Raw genomic sequence first — 27911 nt, 5'->3', positions numbered from 1 at the left:
CTTTTTGTTAAGTTACTTTGACTATTGTAGACATAGGTAGAAATTATTTGAGAAAAATTCATTATCTGGTGGGTAGTATAAGACACCAGAAGACAATAGTACTGACACTTCTCTAAGAACTCCTACTCCAGATTGGTGCCATGCCACCAGAGTTCCAGGGTGCTCTGGCCAGTCCCCATTTGAATACATCACTGTTCTGAGATCCATCAGGACTATCTCTGGTTATTTTGGAATAACTTTCAATTCTAGCTGGAAGATAAATATTGTGGTTTGGATCATTTGTAGGCTGGTGGGAGTTTCACTGGTATCACAGCAGTCCTACCTGATTCACAATAGAACTTCTGGGCTCTTTTCAGTGAAGCAGATCAAGCAGAAATACATATTTAGTTGACATGGGAACTACCCACTGCTCTATGCTGTTTTCTCTTGGCTTACTTTGTAATGGAAATGTGGGCATGCCATTTTAGAACCTGTCGCAATGTTTCATCATTTTATGAGTTATTTGGAAGCATCAGTGAGGGTAGATAATCCTCCCCAAAATATTCTGATGCTCACATTACTATGAAGAGCTTAGTGATACTCAGAAATAAATGTGAATGGCAACTGCTTTTCCACCAATAATCAAAATGAGAGGTTTCTTTAAAGATGTAATACATATATAGCTCTAGCAAACCTAAGGATAGAGGTTCTACGAGACTGGCCTGCCCAATTGCAGAACTACTTATATTCAACTCTTTTAACGCTCAGCACTTTTCCTAACCTCATCTTAGGCCTTATTTTATTTCGTTGTCATATACGTTACCATCTATGTCTTCACTACTGAACTTTAAACTACTCGAGGGCAGACATTTTATCTTATTCAACTCTATTTCTATCCTTAGCAACTTGCACAGCTCCCAGGCACAACGTGGTATTTATTGAATAAATGTTTTGGAATGGGTAAATGAATTCAAGTCTGAGCAGTAGCATCTTTGGCAAAGATTATCACCTCAACACTTCAATCATCGAATTCCTCTTTTAATGCTAGAAAAGGATTTAAATCTGTGCACTTTTCTAGTCTGTCCACAAAATTTCAGTTGGAATGTGCAATTGAAGCATTCACACAAAACTAGTGAAGTCTGTGACATCTGTTTAATCCTTCACTTTTCATAGTATGGAGCCCACCAAAGATTTTGAAAGTCAAATGTATATTTATTCCATGAAGGAAACTTTATCAAGCAGTGCAAAAGTTTACTGGCACTAGCTGGTGATATAATGGGTAGCTTAAATCCTGCTAACTGCAAATAATTTTTCAACAGTGTTTATGATTGTGGTAGAGTTTAGTGAGGCAGAAGTACAGATAACATAAATATTTCGACAAAAGCCGATTGTACTGCAGCCATAAATAAATTAGACCCAGTTTGTAAATAAATTTAGTTTTTGCCAGCAAACATTTATAATCCTCTCTTGCTGCAAACGATAGTAATTTATATAGAAGAGGTCCTGAATGCATTTTTTTTTGAAAGTCAGTTCCCATTAGAAGGCAGTGCCTGGTGCCCATCAAGTGTCTTAGACTGTGTGACTCAATTAGACATGAAGGATACTGTACAGACCACCTAATGCTACTAGTTATTGTACATGTTGATAATGACAATTTCCAGAGACCATACATAGTTTGGTAGTCTATGAAGTTGTCATATTATATCATTCCCTTAAATACCTAGCTTGTGTTACCACTTAGCAATGTTGAAATTACCCCCTCTCAAATTATAAGTGCTATTTGGTGTATGTATACACAAACACATAGCACATCTGTTCATATTTTTCTGCAAACATTTTTAATCAAAATATATAATGTTTTCTCATACTTAAAAAAAGCAAAAACCTTCCTTTATGTTTTTCAATGACATTCTCTTCATCTCTGTGGTTTTGAATGATTTTATATTTAATACGATGTGGTATTGGGAAACTCAATATGGGGGCCTTTAGAGCTTAGAATGGGGGCAGAAAATTGCACTCCTTAGCAACATCTAAACTTGTTTAACACTGAAGATACTGTGCTTGCAATGGGGTAGAGTTCAAGCTAAAATTAGCTAAATCAAGGAATTTTTTCCACAGAATCACTTTAAGATGAGAAAGTATTGTTGTCTTTTAGTTACCAAACCTTGTGAGAAAAAAGACCATTGCTCATTTTCAAATAAAACATTTTGAGACTCTAACAAAATTTCAATCTTCTGGGCACTCTCTGCTTCTTATCAAACCAAGAGTGTGGTTAAGTTAGTGTTCTACTGCTCGTTCATATTCCTTTTTACTGGCAAGCCATTGCTACAACTCCCTCTTCTGCCAGACATGCATAATTATTTTCTTTTCTTTATGTAAGACTCCTGGCTGTAAGAAAGCTCTTCTGTTTTGTGGTAATAGGGAAGGGTCTGCATCAAGTCAGCTGTGAAAATGAATTTGAACTTACATTTACACTGTTTATCCAGTTCTCCTGCATGCCCATCTCTGTGTGCCATGTGGTAGAAGGTAGATCTCAATCTCATTTACATTTTGATCTTCATCTTTTGGGGGTTGTTTTGAATATTTTCACCCAGAATATATTAGAATTATAGCCTCCTTGCTACAGAGTGCACACCATCCTCCTTCCTTTAGTGTGTAGCTCCTGAGTTTTGGTCTCTCCTTTGGAGGCAAGAAGGATCTCTGCCAAAAGCCACCAAGCCACACTTAGGTAATTATAATAAACAAGTTGGGGCTCTCATTTCACATGCAGAGCTGAATGAAGCAGAGCTGTGGTCACAGGGATCCCAGTTGTTCCTCCATTAGCAATGGCACATTAATGCTCCCTCATGTCTCTGCCCACCTTTAAACACTTTTTTTTTAAAGGAAGTAAATCCGGTCACTCTTTAGCATGTGAAGGGGTGCAGCTTTCTTCTGAAACCACCATCAACAACATAAACAAATTAGAGGTAGTAAACCACACGTTCTGCCCACACATAAACCACAGTCCTCACCAGAGGGCAGTCTACTTAATGTGAGAATAACAGCCCAGTTTTATAAGCCTCTACTGGGAATAAATTCCAGTTTCACTGGTTAGAGCAAGGTTAGGCAGCCAGAGCACAGTCTCTCCTAGGTTACACGTTGGGAGAGACCAAACCAATTCTCAGAGTGTCTTTCCAGGAAATACATTTTAAAAGCTTTTGGTACACCAAATTTTGACCACCTTCTGGTTTTTACTATGTAGAACTGGGATTGCTTGAGTGGAATGGACCTGGGGATGAACTTGTCCAATATGCTTATTTTATGGATAGGGAACAGAAATCCCAAGCAGCTACGACTCTCAGGCTCTGCCTCTCAAGGTTACTCCAGGGTTCAACAACATATTGACGCAAGCACAACTCCATGCCAGGACTTGTGACCCTCCTGCTTTCTCCAAATGCAAATGGCATAGTTTACAATCCTCCATCTTGACCCATATGGGAGTTGTAAAATATTCTCTATACCTTCCTGATGCTGATATACTTCCTTTCTTGACAATGGTTAGTCCTCAGCTAATGTGTCCAGCCCTAAACTAATGTGTTCCGTCATCAGTAAATTCCTGACTGTGATAGTCTTTTCTTAAATACCTGTTTAAACAGTAATTTAGATAAGAATGTCCCATTTGTGTGCAACAGGAAATGCCTGCCTTCTTTTAGATACGCTGGCAAATAATTACTGTAGATATGGCTGGAATACTGAAAGGCTGTACTCTGGTCATTTCAGATTGCCTGAGGAGTAACCACCCAGTCTGCTGCAGTATGAATTCAGGACGGTTCTACTTTCCTCTAAATGAATCTGAAGGAAAATCACTTTGGGGACATAGAAAGCTTATGAAAAAAAAAAACCCATCAGGTCCGTCAGAGGTTGCCAAAAGTCTCTTAAAAATTTGTACTGGCAAAAGAAAGTCGAGGCACATAGTTAAAATGTAAAAGAAAAGCTATCTATCTGATATGTGATAAGTCTCTTCTTACCTGGTCATTCCAGTGGATATTGGTGACGGTGGCTCCTTAACAACAGAATAAGCCAAACATTAACCAGCTTGTGTTTTCCTTTGGAACAGTACTCACAGAACTTTAATGTCTTTGCGTTAGCTGTTTTAGATTCAGTAACTAGATACCAAATGGCTTTACTGGTACCTCAAGTGTGAATTTTCTAGCAATTTCTTTCCATTACCGTTTGACAAAGCTTAGTTCCATCTCTGAAGAGAAAGTTTTGGAAGAGGCGAAGCCCATTTTTTAATAGCTTAGGAGCTACTAGTTTAATTCCCAAATCATACTTATTTAGTGAAATGTCTGTGAAATTCCTAGAGGAGTGGAAAATCTCTTAACCAGAATTAAAAGCCACACGACATGCAACAGTATGCCACAATACCAGGAGAAAAATGAAAGTTTGCTTATCAATTTAATCCCTTATTTTCCATCCATATCACATTCTTTGCTATCTCCCTTGCTGTCTTGCCCCCAATATTTCCATTCTGAGTCTTTTGACAGCTCTTAAATGAAATATTTTTAGGAAACACTGGGGGGAAAGTTCTATATGGAAGACATGGAATAGCATGGTACAATGAAGTAGCAAATACTAAAAGTGCAAGGAAGCTTAGAAGGTCATTAAAAAAATTCCAGTGCCAAGCCATGTTGATAGATTATTTCCAAACATAATGGTGTCTAGAGACACGGGTTCTACAGATTCAGTCCACTGTCCAAACACTCCATTTAAGTCTCTTTTCTTCTCACTCCCCTCTGGAGCAGGACATGCTAAAGACTATGTCCATCAGCAGTTCCCATTCTATTCCATGTCTCTGTTTTCTAAGCCTGTAATTCTGCACCCTTGCTACAGTCTTCACAGCTTAAGTTAGTTTTCTGGAAATTCATTTTCCCTACTTTTACTAGTTTCCTTTCTTCATTTCATTGGGATCTTAAATTTCATTATCTTGGGGCCATTCTCATAGAAGATTTTGCTGGCCAGTTCATAGCCTCCTTCTTTGTTCTGTTTGTGCATCTGGCATTAGTTGAGCTCCACTCTTTTCCCCAAGCCCAGCACGTGTTTATTCACTGTGTTGCTGGTGCAGAAGAGCTGGCTCCCGAAGTCCTCTGCTTTCTCACAAACATGCCTCTGTAACTGCTCTGGAATTGTCCTAACAAGGGAAGAAGAGCATGTCCGGTTTTAATTTTGTGAGGAAATTGATGTCGTCCCCCTCCCTTCCCTGCCGCACTGTTAGCAGGCATCAGCTCATGGACTTGTGCTCATGTGCTCACGTCCTACCAGGAGGTCCCTAGTGGGGCTTTGAGGTTTGGCCGAGCCTGCTCTCCTCCTAGAGCAGGGCACACATCCTCCGCTCTCAGCCACGTGTAATCCTTCCTGTCTGCTTGCGAGTTGGGCACAAAGTACTGGCGCTTGGGCCCACCCTCTTCTTTAGTAGCAATTAACCTTTACTACAGAGCTTCCTTTGAAGTTTGCTCATGTTTTTATTACAAAACTGCAATGAGGAACATAATGGGGGGAAATGTCTAAATTTCTGAGTTACCTAATCTGTTCAATTCCCTAGTTGAGCTCCTCTTGGCAGTTGTTTCATGTAGTTATGATCTCAACCAGTCTGCCTGAGATCTCAAATCATGTTTCTGTCTCAGCCTATTTTTAAGATTAGGGAGCTATTACACACACACACCCCTACACACAGATTGCAAATACACATGGATGTGTGTATTATATGCATATATGTGTACAGTTGAGTATAAATAATTAACTTCTTAATAACTACAGAAATCAGTCTTACTTTATAGTCAAAGTATGTATATATGCTCTTAGTAAATATTAAACTTTTTAGTTGCTGAATATTTTCTATCAATGAACTAATGTGAAGAGTAGAGAGAAAAATTATTCGTGTTACTATCACTAACGATAATGCTGAGTGATAAGTATTATGATGGGCATTAATGGTGAAACTCAGGATTTTGAATGGCATCTGACCAGATTTGCAGTTAAACTAGGCAGAAAGGCCAAAAGAAACAAATGGTGAGTTATATAAAACCCGCAAAAAGAGAATGCATTTAGGCCAGCCTTGCAAATAAGAACCGAAGAATTACGAGTGAAATGGCATTTTTTTCTAGCCTGCCGTTCACAGGCGCTCAAATAAATGAAATCATTTTTTTTTTCTGCTTTTCACTCAGCAGTAAATCACTCATTGGTAATCTAAGGTTGGTAGAAAAGCAACTATGAAACTCAAATAAAATTCAAGGGAATCTGTTTTTCCCTTCTGTAGGTAAGGACTTTGTAAGAAAAATGTAAAAATCACAAAAGAAATATAGACTTAGTTCCATAAAAGTTAAAAAAAAAATCAAAATACCAAATGGCAAATTGTCTACTAGGAAAATTTAAAATACAATATCCAAGGGCTAATTTATTTATCATTAATAAGACAGACATAAAGGCTTAATTAAAAGTGGACAAAAACAATGAACAATTTGCAAATAAAGAAGTTTGAATGACAAATAAGAATATTTAGTTTCTGTAATCAACTGATATGTGAATTAAGCAGTAATAGATATATAATTTTCTTCATTAAAAACAAGACATAATAATAAATGCCAGTATAATTGGTAGAAGTGTAAATTGCTATACACTTTCTGAAAAGCAATCTGTCAATACCCACTAAGTTTTCTTATAGGAATCTAACCTAAGGAAATTGAAATGGATGAAAATAAAAATTTAAGTTAAGGAAGGCTCATTTTCATGATATTTATGGTATCAGGAAATTAGAAGCAACATAAATAAAATCCATGGAAGTAGTTCAGCTATTGTGGGTTCATATAATGGAATATTATACAGCAATTAAACGTAGTTTTAGAAAATAGTAAAATATACATAAGGAAATGTTTATAATAAACTATAATCCAGTGAAAAAGTAAAAAACCAAAGTATTCACACATTATGGCTACAATTTTGATAGAACAAACGAACTTTAAAACATATCTTTAAAGATCAAAAAACAAGTTGCCTAAGAGTTAGAGGGAGGACTGGGTTTGGACACCCAGCTAGTCTCAGCTGACTTTGGATAGATTGAATATCAGGTCCTACATCTGCAAAATGGAAGATTATTCTTATCATCATTTTCTCAATGGATTGTTTTGAGCATTAAAATGAGAAAATGTGGATACATCTATGGAAGTTACTATTATTGGTATTATTTCTGCAGTTTCTTCTCTTTGAAGGTTCTGATATGTTTTCAAAATGGAATACTTCTCAAGTGGAAACCTATGGTAGTTATTCAAAGACACATATAAATAAATATAATTTAATCAAAATGTGGCCTTTCCCTTGGTCTCTGAGGAAATTAGAACACTTAAAATTTGAATTGAAGAGGTTGACTTCCAAGAGCAATTTACCAAATCATTTGTCTCAAATCCAACAATATGCTTGTCTTTCTTTCCTCACTCAGTTAATGACATGCCTAAAGGATGCATGAAGCAAATTACAGTAGCAGACAGCTCAGCTCCAAGAAGTTACAAGCGTTATTTATCTTTATGGGACCACTGATATATATGGCACTTCTTACCTGATACTTACCTATTGTAAATGTGCCCAATCTGTCAGTGTGATATCTGAGAAATGCTTTAATTAACTATAGTTATAGCTGAGGGAAAGGATCTACCAATTTTTCCCCGATAACAGAGATTTAATGGCAATATGATAATTGAAGTAATTTATCATTTAGATGAAATGTTTTAGCAGCTTTTTGGATAGTTCTTTAGTAATGTATATGGAGGCATTAGTTTATTTTGGTTTACGCAAATATTCAATGTGGTGTGATAAACTGCATTTGCTGTTGAAAATTTCATAATGCTAGATTACATTGAAATATTGTTGCGTGTTTTGATACGTAAAACTCAGCAGTTTAATATTTTCGCTTTTGTCATCACAGCCTTTTTTATATTTAATTTGGATGATATTAGATTAAAAGTGGCTTGAAAACACATTGCCTGCGCTTGCATATATATTTAGTGCTTGCATATGGATGAATAGGTCCGTGAGTTCTTCTTGTGAATTTGCTTGACCTATATAAGTTGTTCTTTAGGTTTAATTGTACATTTTTGTCATTGTAAGCAGAATTGCATTCAGGCTTTAAATTAAAATTCTTCTGTGCAGCTGCCTGGGCACACACGTGTATTTTGTCTCCACAGGAACTGAAATCTAAATGCACTCGCTTAGATTATGCATTGGGAGAGTTTGTGGGTAATTCAGAGGTCATGGGATAAGCTATGCCAGTGGGAGGGCACAGATGGGCTTGTCTCTATGCTTTTTTTGCCCGGGCTGGAGTGCAAGAAGGTGATCTCGGCTCACTGCAACCTCTGCCTCCTGGGCTCAAGCAATTCTTGTGCCTCAGTCTCCGGAGTGGCTGGGAGTACAGGCATGCACCACTATGCCTGGCAAATTTTTTGTATTTTTAGTAGAGATGAGGTTTCGTCATGTTGCCCAGGCTGGTCTCAAACTCTTGAGCTCAGGCAATCCGCCTGCCTCAGCCTCCCAAAGTGCTAGGGTTACAGGCGTGAGTCACCACACCCAGCCTCTATCCTTTTTTAAAGATCACTTTCATGAAAATGAAAGTATGACTGATGTGACTCTATGAGGAAGTAGGGGAAATTTTACTGATCTTTAATAGATAATTACTGTAGGAATATTGTTCTATTTATTTTGGTGCCTTTTGGTTTCCTCCTGCTTGCATGGACACATTTATAGAGTACACAATGTTTTACAATTTATATTTCTCAAGAAAAACAAAATTCTAACAATGGGGGAGAAACCTCTTTAAGAATGTGTAAAATAACTTTGCATTTACAGTAGTTGAATGTTACAGTTCTGAAGAGATGTTTTTATAGGTTTTTACCTGTACTAAGACCATTAGTGAGCTTTTAAATGTTAGGTTGAAGTGCAAAATCTCCCTGAAGGCTAAAATTAGATGGACTTTGTTGAGTATGTTTGGACCTTAAAGTATACTTCTCTGATAATATTTCTTTGGAGAATTATTAAAATTGTTGGCCGGGCACGGTGGCTCAAGCTTGTAATCCCAGCACTTTGGGAGGCCGAGGCGGGCGGATCACGAGGTCAGGAGATCGAGACCACGGTGAAACCCTGTCTCTACTAAAAATACAAAAAATTAGCCGGGTGTGGTGGCGGGCGCCTGTAGTCCCAGCTACTCGGAGAGGCTGAGGCAGGAGAATGGCGTGAACCCGGAGGCGGAGCTTGCAGTGAGCCGAGATTGCGCCACTGCACTCCAGCCTGGGCGACAGAGCAAGACTCCGTCTCAAAAAAAAAAAAAAAAAAAAAATTGTTTCCTTTGATGTTGGGTTTGGAGAAAAGTTGACAATTCATCATGTTCTATTTCTGTAGGTTTAAAGGTGCTTTGTAGGATCAAAAGTTCCCTATATTTGGTAAAAAAAAGTATTGATTTGGATTCATAGTTTAATAAAATTATATGTTAAATTAATTACGTATTTAACAAGTGTTCATTAAACACCTATATGCAGATCACTTGGACAATTCTGAAAAAGTGAGACTCCTAGTGTTTCCCATCATGGACCTATTTCCCAGTTGGGAATGAAACAATCATACACATTAAACCATAAGCATCAATGCATGGTATTTGATTGCCAAACTGAGGGATAAAATTGTGTAATAATTCAAGGAAAAGAATACTAGTGTTAAATGGGATGGTGATAGGACCAGCTGGAATTTGACTCAGGAGGATGACTGCAGAGGAGCAGAGAGAGGAGTGCCAGGCAGGAAGAACTGAAGAAGAAATGCTCACTGAGCTCAGAAGAGAGTAATAAGTTTACTCTAGCTTGGGGGTTCCCTTTGAGGAGCATTGAGAATCAGATGGAAAGGAAGAATGGTTTCAAAACGACAGAGTTTTTAGTCCAAGCCTAAGAGGTTTATACTTTACCTGCAGACGCTGGAGATTATTGAAGGCTGTCAAACAGGAAAATAGATCTGCCAGGAAGGTAAACTCAGCAGTGTTAAACAGGCTCAGTGTTGATGGATAGTGGAAAGAAGCTGGAGGCTGAGACCCATTTAAAGGACTATGAAAATGTTTAGGTATGAAAATGTGGATTTGAAAGAGTTGGATGAAGGTTAGAATCTTGCAAGAAGAACAAATAGCATTTAGTGACTAAACAGTTTAGAAGACAAAGGAGAGAAAATGGCTATGTTATTTTAAAGCCTCTAACATGAATAATTAAGAGAAAGATAGTATTCATAGCAGAAAAAGGAAAGTGGACAAGAGACTCAATTTGAGGGCAGATGATAAGGTACAAGATTTTGGACATGCTGAACTTGAATGATAATGAGCTTGTATGTTGAGAACCTATGTCCCATAGGTATAGGGTTGGGTTCTGGAATTCAGTTATGTGCTTGGTTTAAATGGCATTATCTCAGTGTTTGAACCAAGAACCAAGCACCTCATTAAACATTACTTTTGCATGTACTGTCACTTTACACTTTACAAAACTTTAAGAGACAGGAGTCATTACTTGACGGGCAATTGCTAATGAGTGTTATAGTTTGTTACAATAATGAATCTGAATAATGAAGGTCTTCTATATTCTAGCCCAAAAAAGTCTCTTAGAAGACTTTAATTTATAGAACTGCAGGATTGTTAGGGTCTTAAAGTCACCTAGTTTAATCACCAACTTGATGCACGAGTTAAGGATGATACATCATCCTTAACTTGGGGTTGTCCAGGCTATAGTAGAACCCTGATCATGGAGCTGGAGGCAACCCATTTTACCTTCTGGTTTTTTTGTTTTTTTTTTTTTTTTGATATGGGCTTTCACTCTCTTGCCAGGCTGGTGTGCAGTGACACAATAGCTCATTGCAGCCTTCTCGAGCTCAAGCAATCCTCCCGCCTCAGCCTCTCAAGTAGCTGGGACTACAGGTGCATACCACCACACTCAGCTAATTTTTCAAATTATTAACCTTTGACTAGCTCGATTGAAGTCTGTTTCTTTGTAATTTTCATCTGTTTTTCTTAGTTCTTTCCTTGAAGTTCTATGAGTCAAACAAATCAGGTATGACTTTCAATTTGTAATCCTAGCAGACAAGAAACATGTATTCATTTGCTCTAAGACAACTGAAATCCCCTTTGACTGGTTTCATAAAATCCCCACACAAGTTTCATAGAGGTCTTAAGGTCTCCCATGGTCCACTCGTTTACTTCAAGTGTGGCGCCGTGCTGCCTTGGGGCTCCTCAGTGCTCAGTGTCCTAACTCTTAGCTACGCAACCCTGCTGTCTGCTCAAAGGTCTTGCCACCTCCCCAGGTGCTGCTCCGTAAAGATGAGCAGTGCCCCATACAAAGCTTTTCTAATCTCCCTCATTTCTCAGTCTGGAGGAAATTCTCTGGCTTTTTGGTCCATGTCAAGGGACCCTTCCTCTCTCTTTCCCTGCTGGAAAATTTACCTAATTTCTTTAATGATTTTAGCTTTTACGAATATCCAGAGGCATCACTGGCTTCAGGTAACTTTAACTTTCTGCTCTGCATAAGTTACTGAGGCAAGGAAATACCAAGGGCTTGGTGACATGTTCAAAACTGGAAAGGAAATATAGAGAAAGAAAAAACACAAAGTAATATCCCAATAAATAATCCTGCCACACACATTTAAGCCTTGTTGCACATGGCAGCCTTTGGAATTTTTGATGACTCTCCTGCATTTATTCCAAGATAACATTGCATGACAAAACTTTCTAACATAATTTAGAATCCTGTCAGCTCCCAATTTGGAATTGTTTGGGGGTTGTAGTTACACACATGTTTATTTCTTGTCTGTACTTTAGTCAGACCAATAATGAAGTTGCTGATTGTTTCCCAGATGGATAATGAATTGAACTAGCCCATGCAAGTATTGACAATTGAGGATTAGCTCATTTGATTTATGGATTCACCACAGATAAACCACAGAGGCCGTAATCTCTAGCCTCTCCCTGGCCTGTGAATAATAAAGATTTTAATGAAGGCACATCGTAACGATGGTCTTTCCTATTTAGCCTTCAAAGAACAACATAATAAGGTGGCTACCCCTGTGGAATTTTGTCTCTTCAATATCAGAAGGAATTCATGAAGTTCTTATTTATTCACAGACAATGAGTGTGTATATGGCACCTACCCTGAAATACCTTTGGAAGACATGCCAGATGCAGATGGAGTAGCCAGCACTCCCTCCCTCAATATTCAAGAGCCATGCTCTCCTGCCACATCCAGTGAAGCATTCACTCCAAAGGAGGGTTCTCCTTACAAAGCCCCCATCTACATCCCTGATGATATCCCCATTCCTGCTGAGTTTGAACTTCGAGAGTCAAATATGCCTGGAGCAGGACTAGGAATATGGACCAAAAGGAAGATCAAAGTAGGTGAAAAGTTTGGGCCTTATGTGGGAGAGCAGAGGTCAAACCTGAAAGACCCCAGTTACGGATGGGAGGTAAGAATATATTTTGAGTTAACACATTTATATATTGCAGCTGTGTAAAGAAGAGATTGTTTAAGCAGCCACAAAATAAGCAAATTATATTTGTTACAATATGTTTTCAACAGGTTTTTAAGATTAAACTTCCTTTACAATCTCACTTCTTAATACAAGCGATGTATTGCTTAAAGGTATAGCATGATAGGAGGGAACCCAACCTAATATATGGTCAAAGAATAGTATTGATTTGAAAAAATACTAAAGGAAGAAGATATGATTTTATAGTTAACATTTGGAAACATTGGCTATGACCATATGTAGCATGTGGCATTAGCAAACAAGCATAATCATATGACATGTTTATTGCATTTTATCTTTTTTGGGGTGGGGAGTTGGAGGATTGGAGGAAAACATTTGCTTTCTCTACTTTGTGGCTATGAGTTAATTTGGTTTTATTTTCATTTTGTGCTATGTTCTTCTAATATATTTTCCCTCTCTTTTGATAACCCTGCTTTAATTATACATACTTCCAGAATGTCAGCACTGTACTCATCACTGAATTATGTTATGGTTCTTTATATTCAAATGATTTAATGAGTAATTTGTGCATCAAAACAGAGGCACAAAATGGTTATGAAAATTAGTCACTCTTTTCAGCCATATTTTTCATAAAATCCATTTGGCAACATCCAAGAATTAGAAGTTATAGTCTGATTAAAGAATCTAAGTTAAATTTATTTCAATAAAGACAGGTAACTATGTTATTCTTCTGAGTGTAAGTTTTATACAGATTCAGTAGATATATATACTTTCCGTTTATTTCTGTAACTTGAAAGCTTTTGTGTTTGAATCATTACATCATAATTTCTGGAAAATCCTGTTTCTATCTGAAAAACTTGTAGGCAGTTTCTGCAGGGGTAAGATATTTTTTAGAGATGTGGTTGACCTTTGGTTTCCACAGCATTTCAGTAGACAGAAATCAGATAAACTAGATTTATTTTCATATGTTTCCTTAATATTTATGATCATTAATAGAATATCTGGTTAGCTTTTAAATAGAAATGAATATTCAGTGCCTTCAGGACTTAATTTCAACTTTTTGTCCTCTTGCTTTATATGTATCCTCTTGTGAAATCTGTTCAAAATGCCATTATAAAAGCAATTCTTGTTCAAATTCTGAAATGCCAGCATCCAGCTTTGACATGATTCAAGTGAGAAATCCTTCCTTAGTTTCGTTCTTAACCATAGCCCCAGTAAAGCTGAGGTTTAGCTGCATTGCCTTTAGACACATGTACTGATAAGACAGTTTTTAAAAATCACTGTAGCATTAACTGATATGTGAGTTGAATACGTTTTAAACCAAATGCGTACAAACTTTACGTCATTATTGTTCACCTTAAAATAATGGCTATAAACATTCTAATAATAAGTAACTCATTAAACTTTTATTACAAAATCTCCAGAGTTAAGCAACAAGTGCAGTACTCATCAAGATTATCCAGAAGGCTTGGAATAAACCATAGCTTAATAATGAAATCATTTTTCAATTACAGGCTTGGTAAATGCAGGACTGTGCCTTTTTAACATAATACCTATGGATTGGTGGATGAACCTGGGAAAAAATTCTGCATTTGGAGGAAATTAAAAAATAATTATTTTTTTCTCCTTGGAGTGAAATGTCTTCAACATATACACTGGCAAATATTTACCTTGAGATATGTAAAATGATTCTTTTCATTGTGTCAAAACTGAGTTGTTTTTATTGCTTGGAATTCAAGACACCTTTATAAAGTAGTTCCTGACTTTTTGGCCGAAGATCACATATTTCCTTTCTCCTCTTTCTCCTTCAAGAATTCAGCTGATGGCCAATTCAGTAATTTTTCCCATCATTTTAATGATTACCCTTCCTTTTGAGAATGTGGCTTGTCTGCTCTTTAGGTATTATGAAAAAAACCAAAGAAATGACTTTTTGTAATTTTGGCAAACTTGTTTTCCACAGAGGAGCAGTTGAGTTCTTGATTCTTCTTAGGTTTTTTTTTTTTTCTTTTAATCTTACCTAGTTAATACAAAACCCAATCATGATTAGCAAGGGCACCTTCTCAAAGGCATCTCACCCAACCCCTGCCGGATGACTTTTATTTGTCCCCATGTCATCTTTTTCTCAACTCTAGCTGGTTTTTCTCCTGTTTAGTTAGAGATAATTGTGATTAACTAGTGTGACCTCTCTTTTTGATATGCCTTCATTTTTGAAAAAAATAATGAAGGAGAAAAAAAACCTCTTAGGCCTCCTCCCAAATAAATACAGAGAAAATCCGTGTTCAGCAAACAATTGTTGAGGGACTACTATGCATCAGATTCTGCATTAAATGTTCCCCCAATAGAAACTCAGCCTATTATAACTGAACAAATCATTGCTGTCTCTAGTAGGACCCTTGCTCTTTTCTTCCTGCAAAGCTCCCCTTCTTATACATTTCCTGTTTTAATAAATTCCATTGCCATCTATCTAGTTGTTCAGTCCAAAAAAAGTGTCATTTTGACACATTTCTCTCCCACATCAACCATGTCTAATTGATGGTTTCTATATTGTATTAAGTCCCCAAACTTACTTACTTTTCTTTCTTTTTCTCTTTCTTTTCTTTTCTTTTCTTTTCTTCTTTCTTTCTTTCTTTCTTTTTCATTTATTTTTTATTATGATTATACTTTAAGTTTTAGGGTACATGTGCACAATGTGCAGGTTTGTTACATATGTATCCATGTGCCATGTTGGTGTGCTGCACCCATTAACTTGTCATTTAGCATTAGGTATATCTCCTAATGCTGTCCCTCCCCCCTCCCCCCACCCCACAACAGTCCCCGGAGTATGATGTTCCCCTTCCTGTGTCCATGTGTTCTCATTGTTCAATTCCCACCTATGAGTGAGAACATGCAGTGTTTGGTTTTTTGTCCTTGCGATAGTTTACTGAGAATGATGGTTTCCAGTTTCATCCATGTCCCTACAAAGGACATGAACTCATCATTTTTTATGGCTGCATAGTATTCCATGGTGTATATGTGCCACATTTTCTTAATCCAGTCTATCGTTGTTGGACATTTGGGTTGGTTTCAAGTCTTTGCTATTGTGAATAGTGCCGCAATAAACATACGTGTGCATGTGTCTTTATAGCAGCATGATTTATAGTCCTTTGGGTATATACCCAGTAATGGGATGGCTGGGTCAAATGGTGTTTCCAGTTTTAGATCCCTGAGGAATCGCCACACTGACTTCCACAATGGTTGAACTAGTTTACAGTCCCACCAACAGTGTAAAAGTGTTCCTATTTCTCCACATCCTCTCCAGCACCTGTTGTTGCCTGACTTTTTAATGATGGCCATTCTAACTGGTGTGAGATGGTATCTCATTGTGGTTTTGATTTGCATTTCTCTGATGGCCAGTGATGATGAGCATTTTTGCATGTGTTTTTTGGCTGCATAGATGTCTTCTTTTGAGAAGTGTCTGTTCATGTCCTCTGCCCACTTTTTGATGGGGTTGTTTGTTTTTTTCTTGTAAATTTGTTTGAGTTCATTGTAGATTCTGGATATTAGCCCTTTGTCAGATGAGTAGGTTGTGAAAATTTTCTCCCAGTTTGTAGGTTGCCTGTTCAGTCTGATGGTAGTTTCTTTTGCTGTGCAGAAGCTCTTCAGTTTAATGAGATCCCATTTGTCAATTTTGGCTTTTGTTGCCATTGCTTTTGGTGTTTTAGACATGAAGTCCTTGCCCATGCCTATGTCCTGAATGGCATTGCCTAGGTTTTCTTCTAGGGTTTTTATGGTTTTAGGTCTAACATTTCAGTCTTTAATCCATCTTGAATTAATTTTTGTATAAGGTGTAAGGAAGGGATCCAGTTTCAGCTTTCTACATATGGCTAACCAGTTTTCCCAGCACCATTGATTAAATAGGGAATCCTTTCCCCATTGCTTGTTTTTGTTAGGTTTGTCAAAGATCAGATAGTTGTAGATATGTGGCATTATTTCTGAGGGCTCTGTTCTGTTCCATTGATCTATGTCTCTGTTTTGGTACCAGTACCATGCTGTTTTGGTTACTGTAGCCTTGTAGTATAGTTTGAAGTCAGGTAGCGTGATGCCTCCCGCTTTGTTCTTTTGGCATAGGATTGACTTGGCGATGCGGGCTCTTTTTTGGCTCCATATGAACTTTACAGTAGTTTTTTCCAATTCTGTGAAGAAAGTCATTGGTAGCTTGATGGGGATGGCATTGAATCTATAAATTACCTTGGGCAGTATGACCATTTTCACGATATTGATTCTTCCAACCCATGAGCATGGAATGTTCTTCCATTTGTTTGTATCCTTTTTTATTTCATTGAGCAGTGGTTTGTAGTTCTCCTTGAAGAGGTCCTTTACGTCCCTTATAAGTTGGATTCCTAGGTATTTTATTCTCTCTGAAGCAATTGTGAATAGGAGTTCACTCATGATTTGGCTCTCTGTTTGTCTGCTATTGGTGTATAAGAATGCTTGTGATTTTTGTACATTGATTTTGTATCCTGAGACTTTGCTGAAGTTGCTTATCAGCTTGAGGAGATTTTGGGCTGAGACAATGGGGTTTTCTAGATATACAATCATGTCATCTGCAAACAGGGACAGTTTGACTTCCTGTTTTCATAATTGAATACCCTTTATTTCCTTCTCCTGCCTGATTGCCCTGGTGGGCTTCATCCCTGGGATGCAAGGCTGCTTCAACATACACAAATCAATAAATGTAATCCAGCATATAAACAGAACCAAAGACAAAAACCACATGATTATCTCAATAGATGCAGAAAAGGCCTTTGACAAAATTCAACAACCCTTCATGCTAAAAACTCTCAATAAATTAGGTATTGATGGAATGTATCTCAAAATAATAAGAGCTATCTATGACAAACCCACAGCCAATATCATACTGAATGGGCAGAAACTGGAAGCATTCCCTTTGAAAACTGGCACAAGACAGGGATGCCCTCTCTCACCACTCCTATTCAACATAGTGTTGGAAGTTTCTTTCTTTCTTTCTTTCTTTCTTTCTTTCTTTCTTTCTTTCTTTCTTTCTTTCTTTCTTTCTCCTTTCTTTCTCCTTTCTTTCTTTCCTTCTTTCTTTCTTTCTTTTTTTTTTTTTTTTTTTTTTTTTTTTTTTTTTTTTTCTTTCTCTTCTCTTTTCCTTCCTTCCTTCCTTCCTTCCTTCTCCTTCCTTCCTTTTTCTTTCTTTTTTGGTCTTATACTTTAAGTTCTAGGATACATGTGCAGAACAGGCAGGTTTGTTACATAGGTATACACGTGCCACGGTGGTTTGCTGCACCCATCAACCCGTCATCTACATTAGGTATTTCTCATAATGTTATCCCTCTCCGAGCCCCCCATTCCCTGACAGGCTCTGGTGTGTGATGTCCCCCTCTCTCTGTCCATGTGTTCTCATTGTTCAACTCCCACTTATGAGTAAGAGCATGCAGTGTTTGTTTTTCTGTTTCTGTGTTGGCTTGCTGAGAATGATGGTTTTCAGCTTCATCCATGTCCCTGCAAAGGACATGAACTCATTCTTTTTTATGGCAGCATAGTGTTCCATAGTGTATATGTACCACATTTTCTTTATCCAGTCTGTCATTGATGGGTATTTGGGTTGGTTCCAAGTGTTTGCTCTTGGGAATAGTGCTGCAGTAAACATACATGTGCATGTGACTTTATAGCAGAATGATTTATAATCCTTTGGGTATATGCCCAGTAATGGGATTGCTGGGTAAAATGGTATTTCTGGTTCTAGATACTTGAGGAATCGCCACACCGTCTTCCACAATGGTTGAACTAATTTACACTCCCACCAACAGTGTAAAAGCATTCCTATTTCTCCACATCCTCTCCTGCATCTGTTGTTTCCTGACTTTTTAATGATCGCCATTCTAACTGGTGTGAGATGGTATCTCATTGTGGTTTTGATTTGCATTTCTCTAATGACCAGTGATTATGAGCTTTTTTGCATATGTTTGTTGGCCACATAAATGTCTTCTTTTTTTTTTTTTTTTTTTTTTTTTTGTTTGAGACGGAGTCTCGCTCTGTCGCCCAGGCTAGAGTGCAGTGGCGCAATCTCGGCTCACTGCAAGCTCCGCCTCCTGGGTTCACGCCATTCTCCTGCCTCAGCCTCTCCGAGTAGCTGGGACTACAGGCGCCCGCTACCACGCCCGGCTAATTTTTTGTATTTTTAGTAGAGACAGGGTTTCACCGTGGTCTCGATCTCCTGACCTCATGATCCACCCGCCTCGGCCTCCCAAAGTGCTGGGATTACAAGCGTGAGCCACCGCGCCCAGCCCAATGTCTTCTTTTGAAAAGTGTCTATTCATATCCTTTGCCCACTTTTTGATGGGGTTGTTTGTTTTTTATTTGTAAATTTGTTTAAGTTCCTTCTAGATTCGGGACATTAGCCCTTTGTCAGATGGATAGATTGCAAAAATTTTCTCCCATTCTGTAGGTTGCCTGTTTACTCTGATGATAGTTTCTTTTGCTGTGCAGAAGCTCTTTAGTTTAATTAGATCTCATTTGTCAATTTTGGCTTTTGTTGCCATTGCTTTTGGTGCTTTAGTCATGAAGTCTTTGTCCATGCCTATGTCCTGAATGGTATTGCCTAGTTTTTCTTCTAGAATTTTTATGGTTTTGAGTCTTACATTTAAGTCTTAATCCATCTTGAGTTAATTTCTGTATAGGGTGTAAGGAAAAGGTCCAGTTTTGGTTTTCTGCACATGGCTTGCCAGTTTTCCCAACACCATTTATTAAATAGGGAATCCTTTCCCCATTTCTTGTTTTTATCAAGTTTGTCAAAGATCAGATGGTTGTAGATGTGTGGTGTTATTTCTGAGGCCTCTGTTCTGTTCCATTGGTCTATATTATCTGTTTTGGCACCAGTACCATGCTGTTTTGGTTACTGTAGCCTTATAGTATAGTTTGAAGTCAGGTAGGGTGATGCCTCCAGCTTTGTTCTTTTTATTTAGCATCATCTTGGCTATATGGGCTCTTTTTGGTTTCACATGAAATTTTAAGTAGTTTTTTCTAATTCTGTGAAGAAAGTCAATGGTAGCTGGATGGGATAGCATTGAATCTATAAATTACTTTGAGCAGTATGGCCAATTTCATGATATTGATTCTTCCTATCCATTAGCACGGAATTTTTTTTCCATTTGTTTGTGTCCTCTCTTATTTTCTTGAGCAGTGATTTGTAATTCTCCTTAAAGAGGTCCTTCACATACCTTGTAAGTAGTATTTCTAGGTATTTTATTCTCTTTGTAGCAATTGTAAATGGGAGTTCACTCATGATTTGGCTCTCTGTTTTTCTATTATTGGTGTATAGGAATGCTTGTGATTTTTGCACATTGATGTTGTATCCTGAGACTTTGCTGAAGTTGCTTTTCACCTTAAGGAGTTTTTGGGCTTAGACGATGGAATTTTCTAAATATACAATCATGTCATCTGCAGACAGAGACCATTCAACTTCCTCTCTTCTTATTTGAATACTCTTTATTTCTTTCTCTTGCCTGATTACCCTGGCTAGAACTTCTAATACTATGTTGAATAGGAGTGGTGAGAGAGGGCATCCATGTCTTGTGCCAGTTTTCAAAGGGAATGCTTCCAGCTTTTGCCCATTCAGTATGATATTGGCTGTGGGTATGTCATAAATAGCTCTTATTATTTTGAGATAAGTTCCATCAATACCTAGTTTATTGAGAGTTTTTAACATGAAGGCCTGTTGAATTTTATCGAAGTCCTTTTTTGCGTCTGTTGAGATAATCCTGTGGTTTTTGTCATTGGTTTTGTTTATGTGATGGATTATGTTTATTGATTTGTGTATGTTGATCCAGCCTTGCATCCCAGGGGTGAAGCCGACTTGATCGTAGTGGATAAGCTTTTTGATGTGCTGCTGGATTCGGTTTGCCATTATTTTATTGAGGATTTTCACATCAACATTCATCAGGGATATTGGCCTGAAATTTTCTTTTTTTGTTGCGTCTCTGCCAGGTTTTGGTATCAGGATAATGCTGGGCTCATAAAATGAGTTAGGGAGGAGTTCCTCTTTTTCCATTGTTTGGAATAATTTCATAAGTAATGGTACCAGCTCCTCTTTGTACCTCTGGTAGAATTCAGCTGTGAATCTGTCTGGTCCTGGGCTTTTTTTGATTGGTAGACTATTAATTACTGCCTCAATTTCAGAACTAGTTATTGGTGTATTCAGGGATTTGACTTCTTCCTGGTTTAGACTTTGGAGGGTGTATGTGTCCAGGAATTTATCCATTTCTTGTAGATTTTCTAGTTTATTTGCGTGGAGGTGTTTATAGTATCTCTGATGGTAGTTTGTATTTCTGTGGGATTAGTGGTGATATGCCCTTTATCATTTTTTAGTGTGTCTACTTGATTCTTCTCTCTTTTCTTCTTTATTAGTCTGGCTAGTGGTCTATTTTGTGAATTTTTTTTAAAAAAACTGCTCCTGGATTCATTGATTTTTTTGAAGGATTTTTCGTGTTTCTGTCTTCTTCAGTTCTGCTCTGATCTTAGATTATTTCTTGTCTTCTGCTAGCTTTTGAATTTGTTTGCTCTTGCTTCTCTAGTTCTTTTAATTGTGATGTTAAGGTGTCGATTTTAGATCTTTCCCACTTTCTTCTGTGGGCATTTAGTGTTACAAATTTCCCTCTAAACACTGCTTTGGCTGTATACACACTGTTCTTTCTACCTGGGAAACTGTTTTCCTCCCCATCTTTAGCAAGTTTCTATTCATTCCTCAAGTTTGCTTCTTCCATGATATTACCTATGACCTTTCTTTCATCCTCTTCTTTTCTTTAGAGATAGAGTCTCCCTTTGTCTATATCACCCAGGCTGGAGTAGTTTGGTGGTTTGATCAAAGCTCACTGCTGAGCTAAAGCCATTTTCCGGCCTCAGTCTCCCAAGTAGCTAGGACTATAGATATGTACCACCATGCCTCGCTAATTAAAAAAAAAACCATCTTTTGTAGAGATGGGGTCTCACTATGTTGCCCAGGCTGGTCTCAAACTCCTTTCCTCAAGTGATCCTCTTACCTTGGCTCCCCAAAGTGCTGGGATTAAAAGTGTGAGCCACCATGCCCAGCCTTATGTTCTTTCTAATTACAATATATTACTACCTAAATTTTGTCCCACCAAGAAAGGTGGATCCACTTACTAAAGATGAGGGTTTTCTTATGTTTTCTTCTAAAGATAGCCATTATGAGACAACGTGGGAATTGCACGCAGAGCAGTAGAAAGCAGGCTTCTGGGGTGAACTTCTTGGGCTGAAAACACTAAAACATTGTGTAGTATCCAGATTATTTACATAGCTTCCCTAACAAAGCAAGAGTTCTTGAGAGCTTGCAAAGGTATATTCTTGTAGTGCAATGTTTTGATTGTGTTCCATATATTTTTTTAATCCCTGTGGCACTATTCTGAAAATAGTGGCATTAAATGAAATAAGCAGACTGTATTAGTCAGCTTGGGCTACCGTAACAAAATACCATAAAGTGGGTGGCTTAAACAATAGAAATTTATATTTACACAATTCTGGAGGCTAGAAGTTCAAGATCAAAATTCCAGCTGCTTTGGTTTCTGGTGAGGGCTCTCCTCCATGCTTGCAGACAGCTGTCTTCTCATCGCATCCTCATATAGCCTTTTTTTGGTGTGCATAAGCAGAGAGAGGGTTGGGGTGGGTGGAGAGAGAGAGAGAGAGGGAGAGAGAAAGAACAAGCTCTGTGCTATCTTTCCTTATTAATATAAGGACATTAATCCTATTGGATTGGTGACCCTCTCTTGTGACCTTATTTAACCTTAATTACATCCTAATGGCCCTATTTCCAAATACAGTCCTAATGGGGGTTAGGCCTTCAACATATGGATTTTAGGAGGACACACATGTTCAGTCTATAACACAGACATTCAACAAATAATTGTTCAATAAATAAATGAGTGAATGAATGGATAAATGAAAGAATGGATGGATGAATATAGGATTATGTGACTCTGAAAGAGGAGGCAACGAATGAGAGCTGGAGTTGTCCATGGAAAAATCTAGAATCTGGAATTTAGACATGTGTAATCCAGTCTTGCTTCTGTCACTAACTGTGTGATTCTAGGGAAACTACTCTGATTGATTTTTATTTGGTCAATGGGTCAATAATAACTGCCTCATGATACCCCATTTTCCATGATGTGATTATTATGCATTGCATGCTTCTATCAGAATATCTCATGTATATGCCTACTATGTACCTACAAAAATTAAAAAGAAAAACTTAAGAAAAAGCTGCCCCACGTCATTAGTTGTTATATAACCAGAATTGTGTAGAAAATTTGGTAGTCTCTTCAAAGAAAGTTTTTAAAAGAGAAAGGTCAAAGATAACATTATAAATAGGGGCCATCTTTCTGAACTTTATTTAAGTAATAAAAAAATTAAATATATTTCCTGAGTAAGATACTTTGGAAAATCCTTGGTTTATATGTTAGAGAAATAAGATGCTTTTGAAAATATAATTTATAGACCAAAATATATGGTCTGGTAAAAAATAAGCTATAGATACCAGAAACATCATTTGTATGATTTTCTCTCAAAGCAGTATTTATCCAACCAAGAGAAACTTTAAAAATAATATTAGAGTTTGGCAGCAATTGCCACCTCACAATGCATGTGACTTCTCTCCAACAAAAAGATCTTTAAAGACTTGGAATATGCTTGTCTAAAGGACTTGAAAATAATTAGTGATAGAAAGCTTTTTCTCAGGTTGTGAACTTTAGAGTTATGGATTGATTAAAATTATTGAGTAGAAAATAATTTTTTAGAGTTCTGTTGGTTCAAGATGAGGTTTTTCTCATGTTCCCTTCTAAAAGTGGCCACAATGTAATAACATCGTAACTGCATGCGGAGCAGCGAGAAACAGGCTTCTTCTGGAGTGAGACTACCTGAGCTCAAGTCCTCCTCAGGTGTCCCGTGGGCTTGAGTGATTCGGGAAATTTTAATTAATTATCTGCCCCTCAGTTTATTACATGTCACATAGGAATAATAATTGTATCTAACCAATTAGAGTTGTTGTAAGGGTAAAATGTGACATTGTGTGTTGGGAGCTTAGCACAGAGCTGGTAGAAGAACCCAATAAATGTTAACAAGACGACAGCAGCAGCAGCTTGGCTAAAATGCAGATCTAGCGTAGGGTTATTAGATAGGGCAAAGGCCAATTATTATATTTTATTGATTGATTTTTATAAGTTATTGCTCTTTTTCCAATTTCTTGTTTCCTAGAAGTTCAGTTATCTCTGGATGGTCTAATTATTTGACTCTGGGTTTGTTTGAAATGGAAGCACTGACCAGTGAAAACGAGGATTCAGGAGAGATCACAAACTTCTTGTTTACGCAAAAGAACAATTTAGGTGGCTTAGTTTTTAATACTCTGAGATAGGCCATTGAAAAAAAAAAAGTTTTGCTTCTTTAAAATATTGCCTTGTAGCACATTTCCTTTGCCAATCTTTATTATCATTGGCCATTATAAAACTCTGCAAGTATAAGTCAGTTGATGATGCACCTGTCACGTGCCAGACCCAGCGTTGTGGTCATCTCAGCCAGAATTGCTCCAAATTAGTTTGATCAGTTAAAATACTGGCTGTGAACTTAGTTTTCTTCTTTCAAACATACATACATTTACACATAGAACACAATGACATGAGTAGAGAGTGAATATCTCTTATGTTCTGTTAAATAGGTGGAAAGGAATAGTGGAAACAGATTACACTGGAGTCAGAAATTCATTAACTAATTTTGAAGCAATGCTTGGGCAATGCATTATGTTTCCACAGTGTAATCCTAAAATGTGATATTACAGTGAAGATGTGCTTCCTTGTGTCATTTTAAAAATAAATAGTTCTCACACTTTTAAATTTGATTTTAGATTCTGCAGTGACGCCTTACATATTGAAACAGGCAATCTATGTTAACTAAGACACAAATATTCATTAAAATGGCGACAACAGCAACATTGCACTTTTAAGATACCTGACAACTGTGGTCAGCGTCAGGAGGCTGACAAACAATGTATGCTTGATAAAGAAGAAGAATGAAATAATTTGACATTTTAGAGATGTGCAACAGATTTCTTGTGTTTGGTTTATTTTTTATTTTTCGGCTTTATTGAGGTATAATTGGCAAATAATAATTGTATACATTCAAGGTGTACAACGTGATATTTTGATATACATATACATTGTAAAATGATTACCACAATCAAGCTAATTAAGACTCCCATCACATCATGTAGTTACCTGTGTGTGTGTGTGTGTGTGTGTGTGTGTGTGTGTGTAGTGAAAATGCTTAAGATCTACTCCCTTAACAAATTTCATGTATACCACACATTATTATTAATTATAGATGCAATGCTGTATATTAGGTCTCCAGAATTTAGTCATCTTACAAGTTCCAGTTTGTACCTTTAACCAACATCTCCCCATTTCCCCTACCTCTTAGTTCTTGGGAACAACCATTCTACTCTCTGTTTCTATCATTTTTTACTTTAGATTCCACATATAAGTGCAATCATGAAGTATTTGTCTTTTTGTGTTTGGCTTATTTCACTTAGCATAATATCCTCCAGGTTTGTCCACATTGTCCCAAATGGCAGGGTTTTCTTCTTTTAAAAAGCTAAATAGTATTCCATCGTGTATGTACCACATTTTAAAATCATTCATCCGTCGCACTCAGGTTTTTCTATATTTTGGCTACTGTTGATATAATGTTGCAATCAATGACTGTGTGAGTGCAGATGTCTCATTGAGATGGTGATTTTATTTACTTTGGAAATATACACAGAAGTGTGATTGCTGGATCGTAAAGGAGTTGTATTTTTAATTTTTTGAGGACTCTCTATACTGTATTCCCTAATGGCTGTTGCAGTTTAAATTCCTACCAACAGTATATAAAGAGCCACTTTTCTCCGCATCTTCGCCAATAACAGTCATTCTAACAGTTGAGAAGTGATATCTCATTGTAGTTTTTTGATTTGCATTTCTATGATGATTAGTGATATTCAGTATCATTTCATATACTTGATGGCTATTGTATGTCTTCTTTGAAAAAACATCTATTCAGGTCCTTTTCCCCCTATTTAAATTGAGTTATTTTATTATTAATGTTTTTTGCTATTGAGTTGTATGAGTTCCTTATATATTTTTGGATATTGGCCCCTTACCAGATATATGGTTTGCAAATATTTTCTCCCATTCCATAGGTTTTCTTTGTTTTTGTTGATTGTTTCATTTTCTTTGCAGAAACTTTTTAGTTAGATGTAGTCCCACATGTTTATTTTTGCTTTTATTGCCTATGCTTTTGGGGTCATACTAAAAAAATTATTGCCAAGACCAATGTCATGGAGTCTTTCTCCTGTATTTTTCTCTGTAAGTTTTATGATTTCAGGTTGTAGGTTTAAGTCTTTAATCCATTTTGAGTTGAGTTTTTTTGTATGGTGTGTGATAAGTAAGGATCAAATTTTATTTTTTGGAGTTAGATATTCAGTTTTCTCAGCACCATTTATTGAAGAGACTATCCTTTCCCCATTGTGTGTTGTTGGCACCTTTCGTGAAGATCAGTTGGCTGTATATGTGTGGCTTTGTTTCTCGGCTTTCTATTCGGTTCCATCGGTCTATGTGTATGTTTTTATGCCAGTTGCACTAGATGTCTTTGAGTAACAATATTTCTCCCCTAGGTCCCTTTAGGTTGGCTTGGGCACAAAATGAATTTTGACTGGTTTGGCATTTATTTCAGGGAAAAAGTTTAATTTATTTATGAGAAAGCAAGTGCACTTGACGAGTTGCATACTCTTAACACTAGATAACTAAGAAGTGAAGTCTTAATGGTTTTAAAATGAGGAGGAAGACTACCAGCTATCCAAAAGATTGTCTTTGATGTGTAGTTAAGAAAGAGAAATGTAATATAATAATAAATGTGTATTACTATAAAAGCCTACATTACAAAGTATTAAGCTTTGCAATATTGTTTTTAAAATAATAAATATAGTTTGGATATTCAATTTTATCTTGTGAGGAATTAAAAACAGAGAAAATGCCAAGAGAAGTGAGGATTAGTTAATGGGACCCTGAGTTTGAATGTCATTAGTGCCCAAGGAAATATTACAGATTCTCTTAGAATATAATGAAATAAAAAAAGAGGGCTGGGTGAGGTGGTTCATGCCTGTAATTCCAGCACTTTGGGTGGCTGAGGTGGGAGAATCAATTGAGCCCAGGAGTTTGAGACCAGCCTGGGCAACATAGGGACACCCCATTTTTACAAAATATAAATTAAAAATTAGCCTGGCATGGTGACACGTACGTGTAGTCCCAGCTACTTGGGAGACTGAGACAGGAAGATTGCTTGAACCCAGGAGGTCAAGGATGCAGTGAGCCATATTCATCCTAATGCATTCCAGCCTGGGCAACAAAGCAAGACCCTGTCTCAAAAAAAAAAAAAAAAAAAAAAAAAAAAAAAGGCTGCAATCAAGTTTATAGACATTTACCCTCCAGAAGCACCATGGACTATCTCTGGTTTTGACCTGGGCTCAAGAGGGACCTTCTTTCTTATGGAAAGGTCAGCTGTCCCCTTTCCTATATTCACATATGCCGTGTCCATACCATGAGGCTTGCTTGCCTTATTCTTTCTTCTATGAAAGGTGTCAATGAAGTCCAGCATGTCTATTCCTCTTATTGCTGTTTGGGCAACCTCTAGTACTTCCAAAGTGAAGTTGGTGATGTGGGAAAGCCTGATGTCCAAATTTAAGAAAATTTCCTCAAGTATGAGGAGTCTTCTGTTTTGCGCTGTCTGCTTTGGTGATCAACCAGAATTTGAATGTGAATCAATCATTTTTCAAAGGAATGTTGGGTGATTTTTCTTCCGGTTAGGAAACCTCATGTAAATTGTTTATCCCAAAACAAACCCTCATGAGTTTCTTTCTTATTATTAATCACCATACTTGCATGATTATTGCTTCCCTCTTTAGCCACTAAGTCAATAGTAAAACTCACAATAAAATATTCAGGAAAGAGCCACTTTTAATAGTTTTGACAGTTGTCTAGGATTTGGCAATTACAGGGACAGAGATTCTTTACGATGCTTAATATTCTAGAATACTTAATTGAGACCACTGCATCAGAATATTCTATTCTCTATGCCTTTTCCTTGAGGATAAATTAAGAAGCAGTGAGAAGCAATAGGAAATAACCAATTCAAATCTATCTTTGAAGGATAGGAGTTGGTTCAGCTTCTTTTCTCCCTAGTTCATTCATCAAATGAAGGTAGCAACATGAAGAGAATTTGTTCCAATAATGATAAGTAGGTAGCATGAAAAAATGGGGAGTAGGAGGGGAACTGTACACTATTCCATTTGAATGATAAATAAAGATTTT

At 37.2% G+C, this 27911-nt stretch overlaps 1 protein-coding gene across 1 annotated transcript in view; it reads left to right on the top strand.

Annotated features, from left to right (window-relative positions):
- Positions 1-11204: 11204 nt before the first annotated feature.
- LOC116481219 (histone-lysine N-methyltransferase MECOM-like) overlaps positions 11205-27911 on the top strand; it is a 236767-nt gene continuing 220060 nt past the window's right edge. Inside the window, exons 1-2 of the mRNA XM_058426197.1 lie at positions 11205-11226; positions 12143-12480. Of these exons, the coding sequence (XP_058282180.1) occupies positions 11205-11226; positions 12143-12480 (360 nt within the window). The remainder of the gene's footprint in view (positions 11227-12142; positions 12481-27911) is intronic.

This window comes from Hylobates moloch, unplaced genomic scaffold, assembly GCF_009828535.3.
Source record: "Hylobates moloch isolate HMO894 unplaced genomic scaffold, HMol_V3 SCAFFOLD_13, whole genome shotgun sequence".
In the NCBI taxonomy this organism is placed as follows: domain Eukaryota; kingdom Metazoa; phylum Chordata; class Mammalia; order Primates; family Hylobatidae; genus Hylobates; species Hylobates moloch.
Note: the sequence above shows the minus strand (reverse complement) of the source record. Positions and strands in the feature narration are given on the sequence as shown.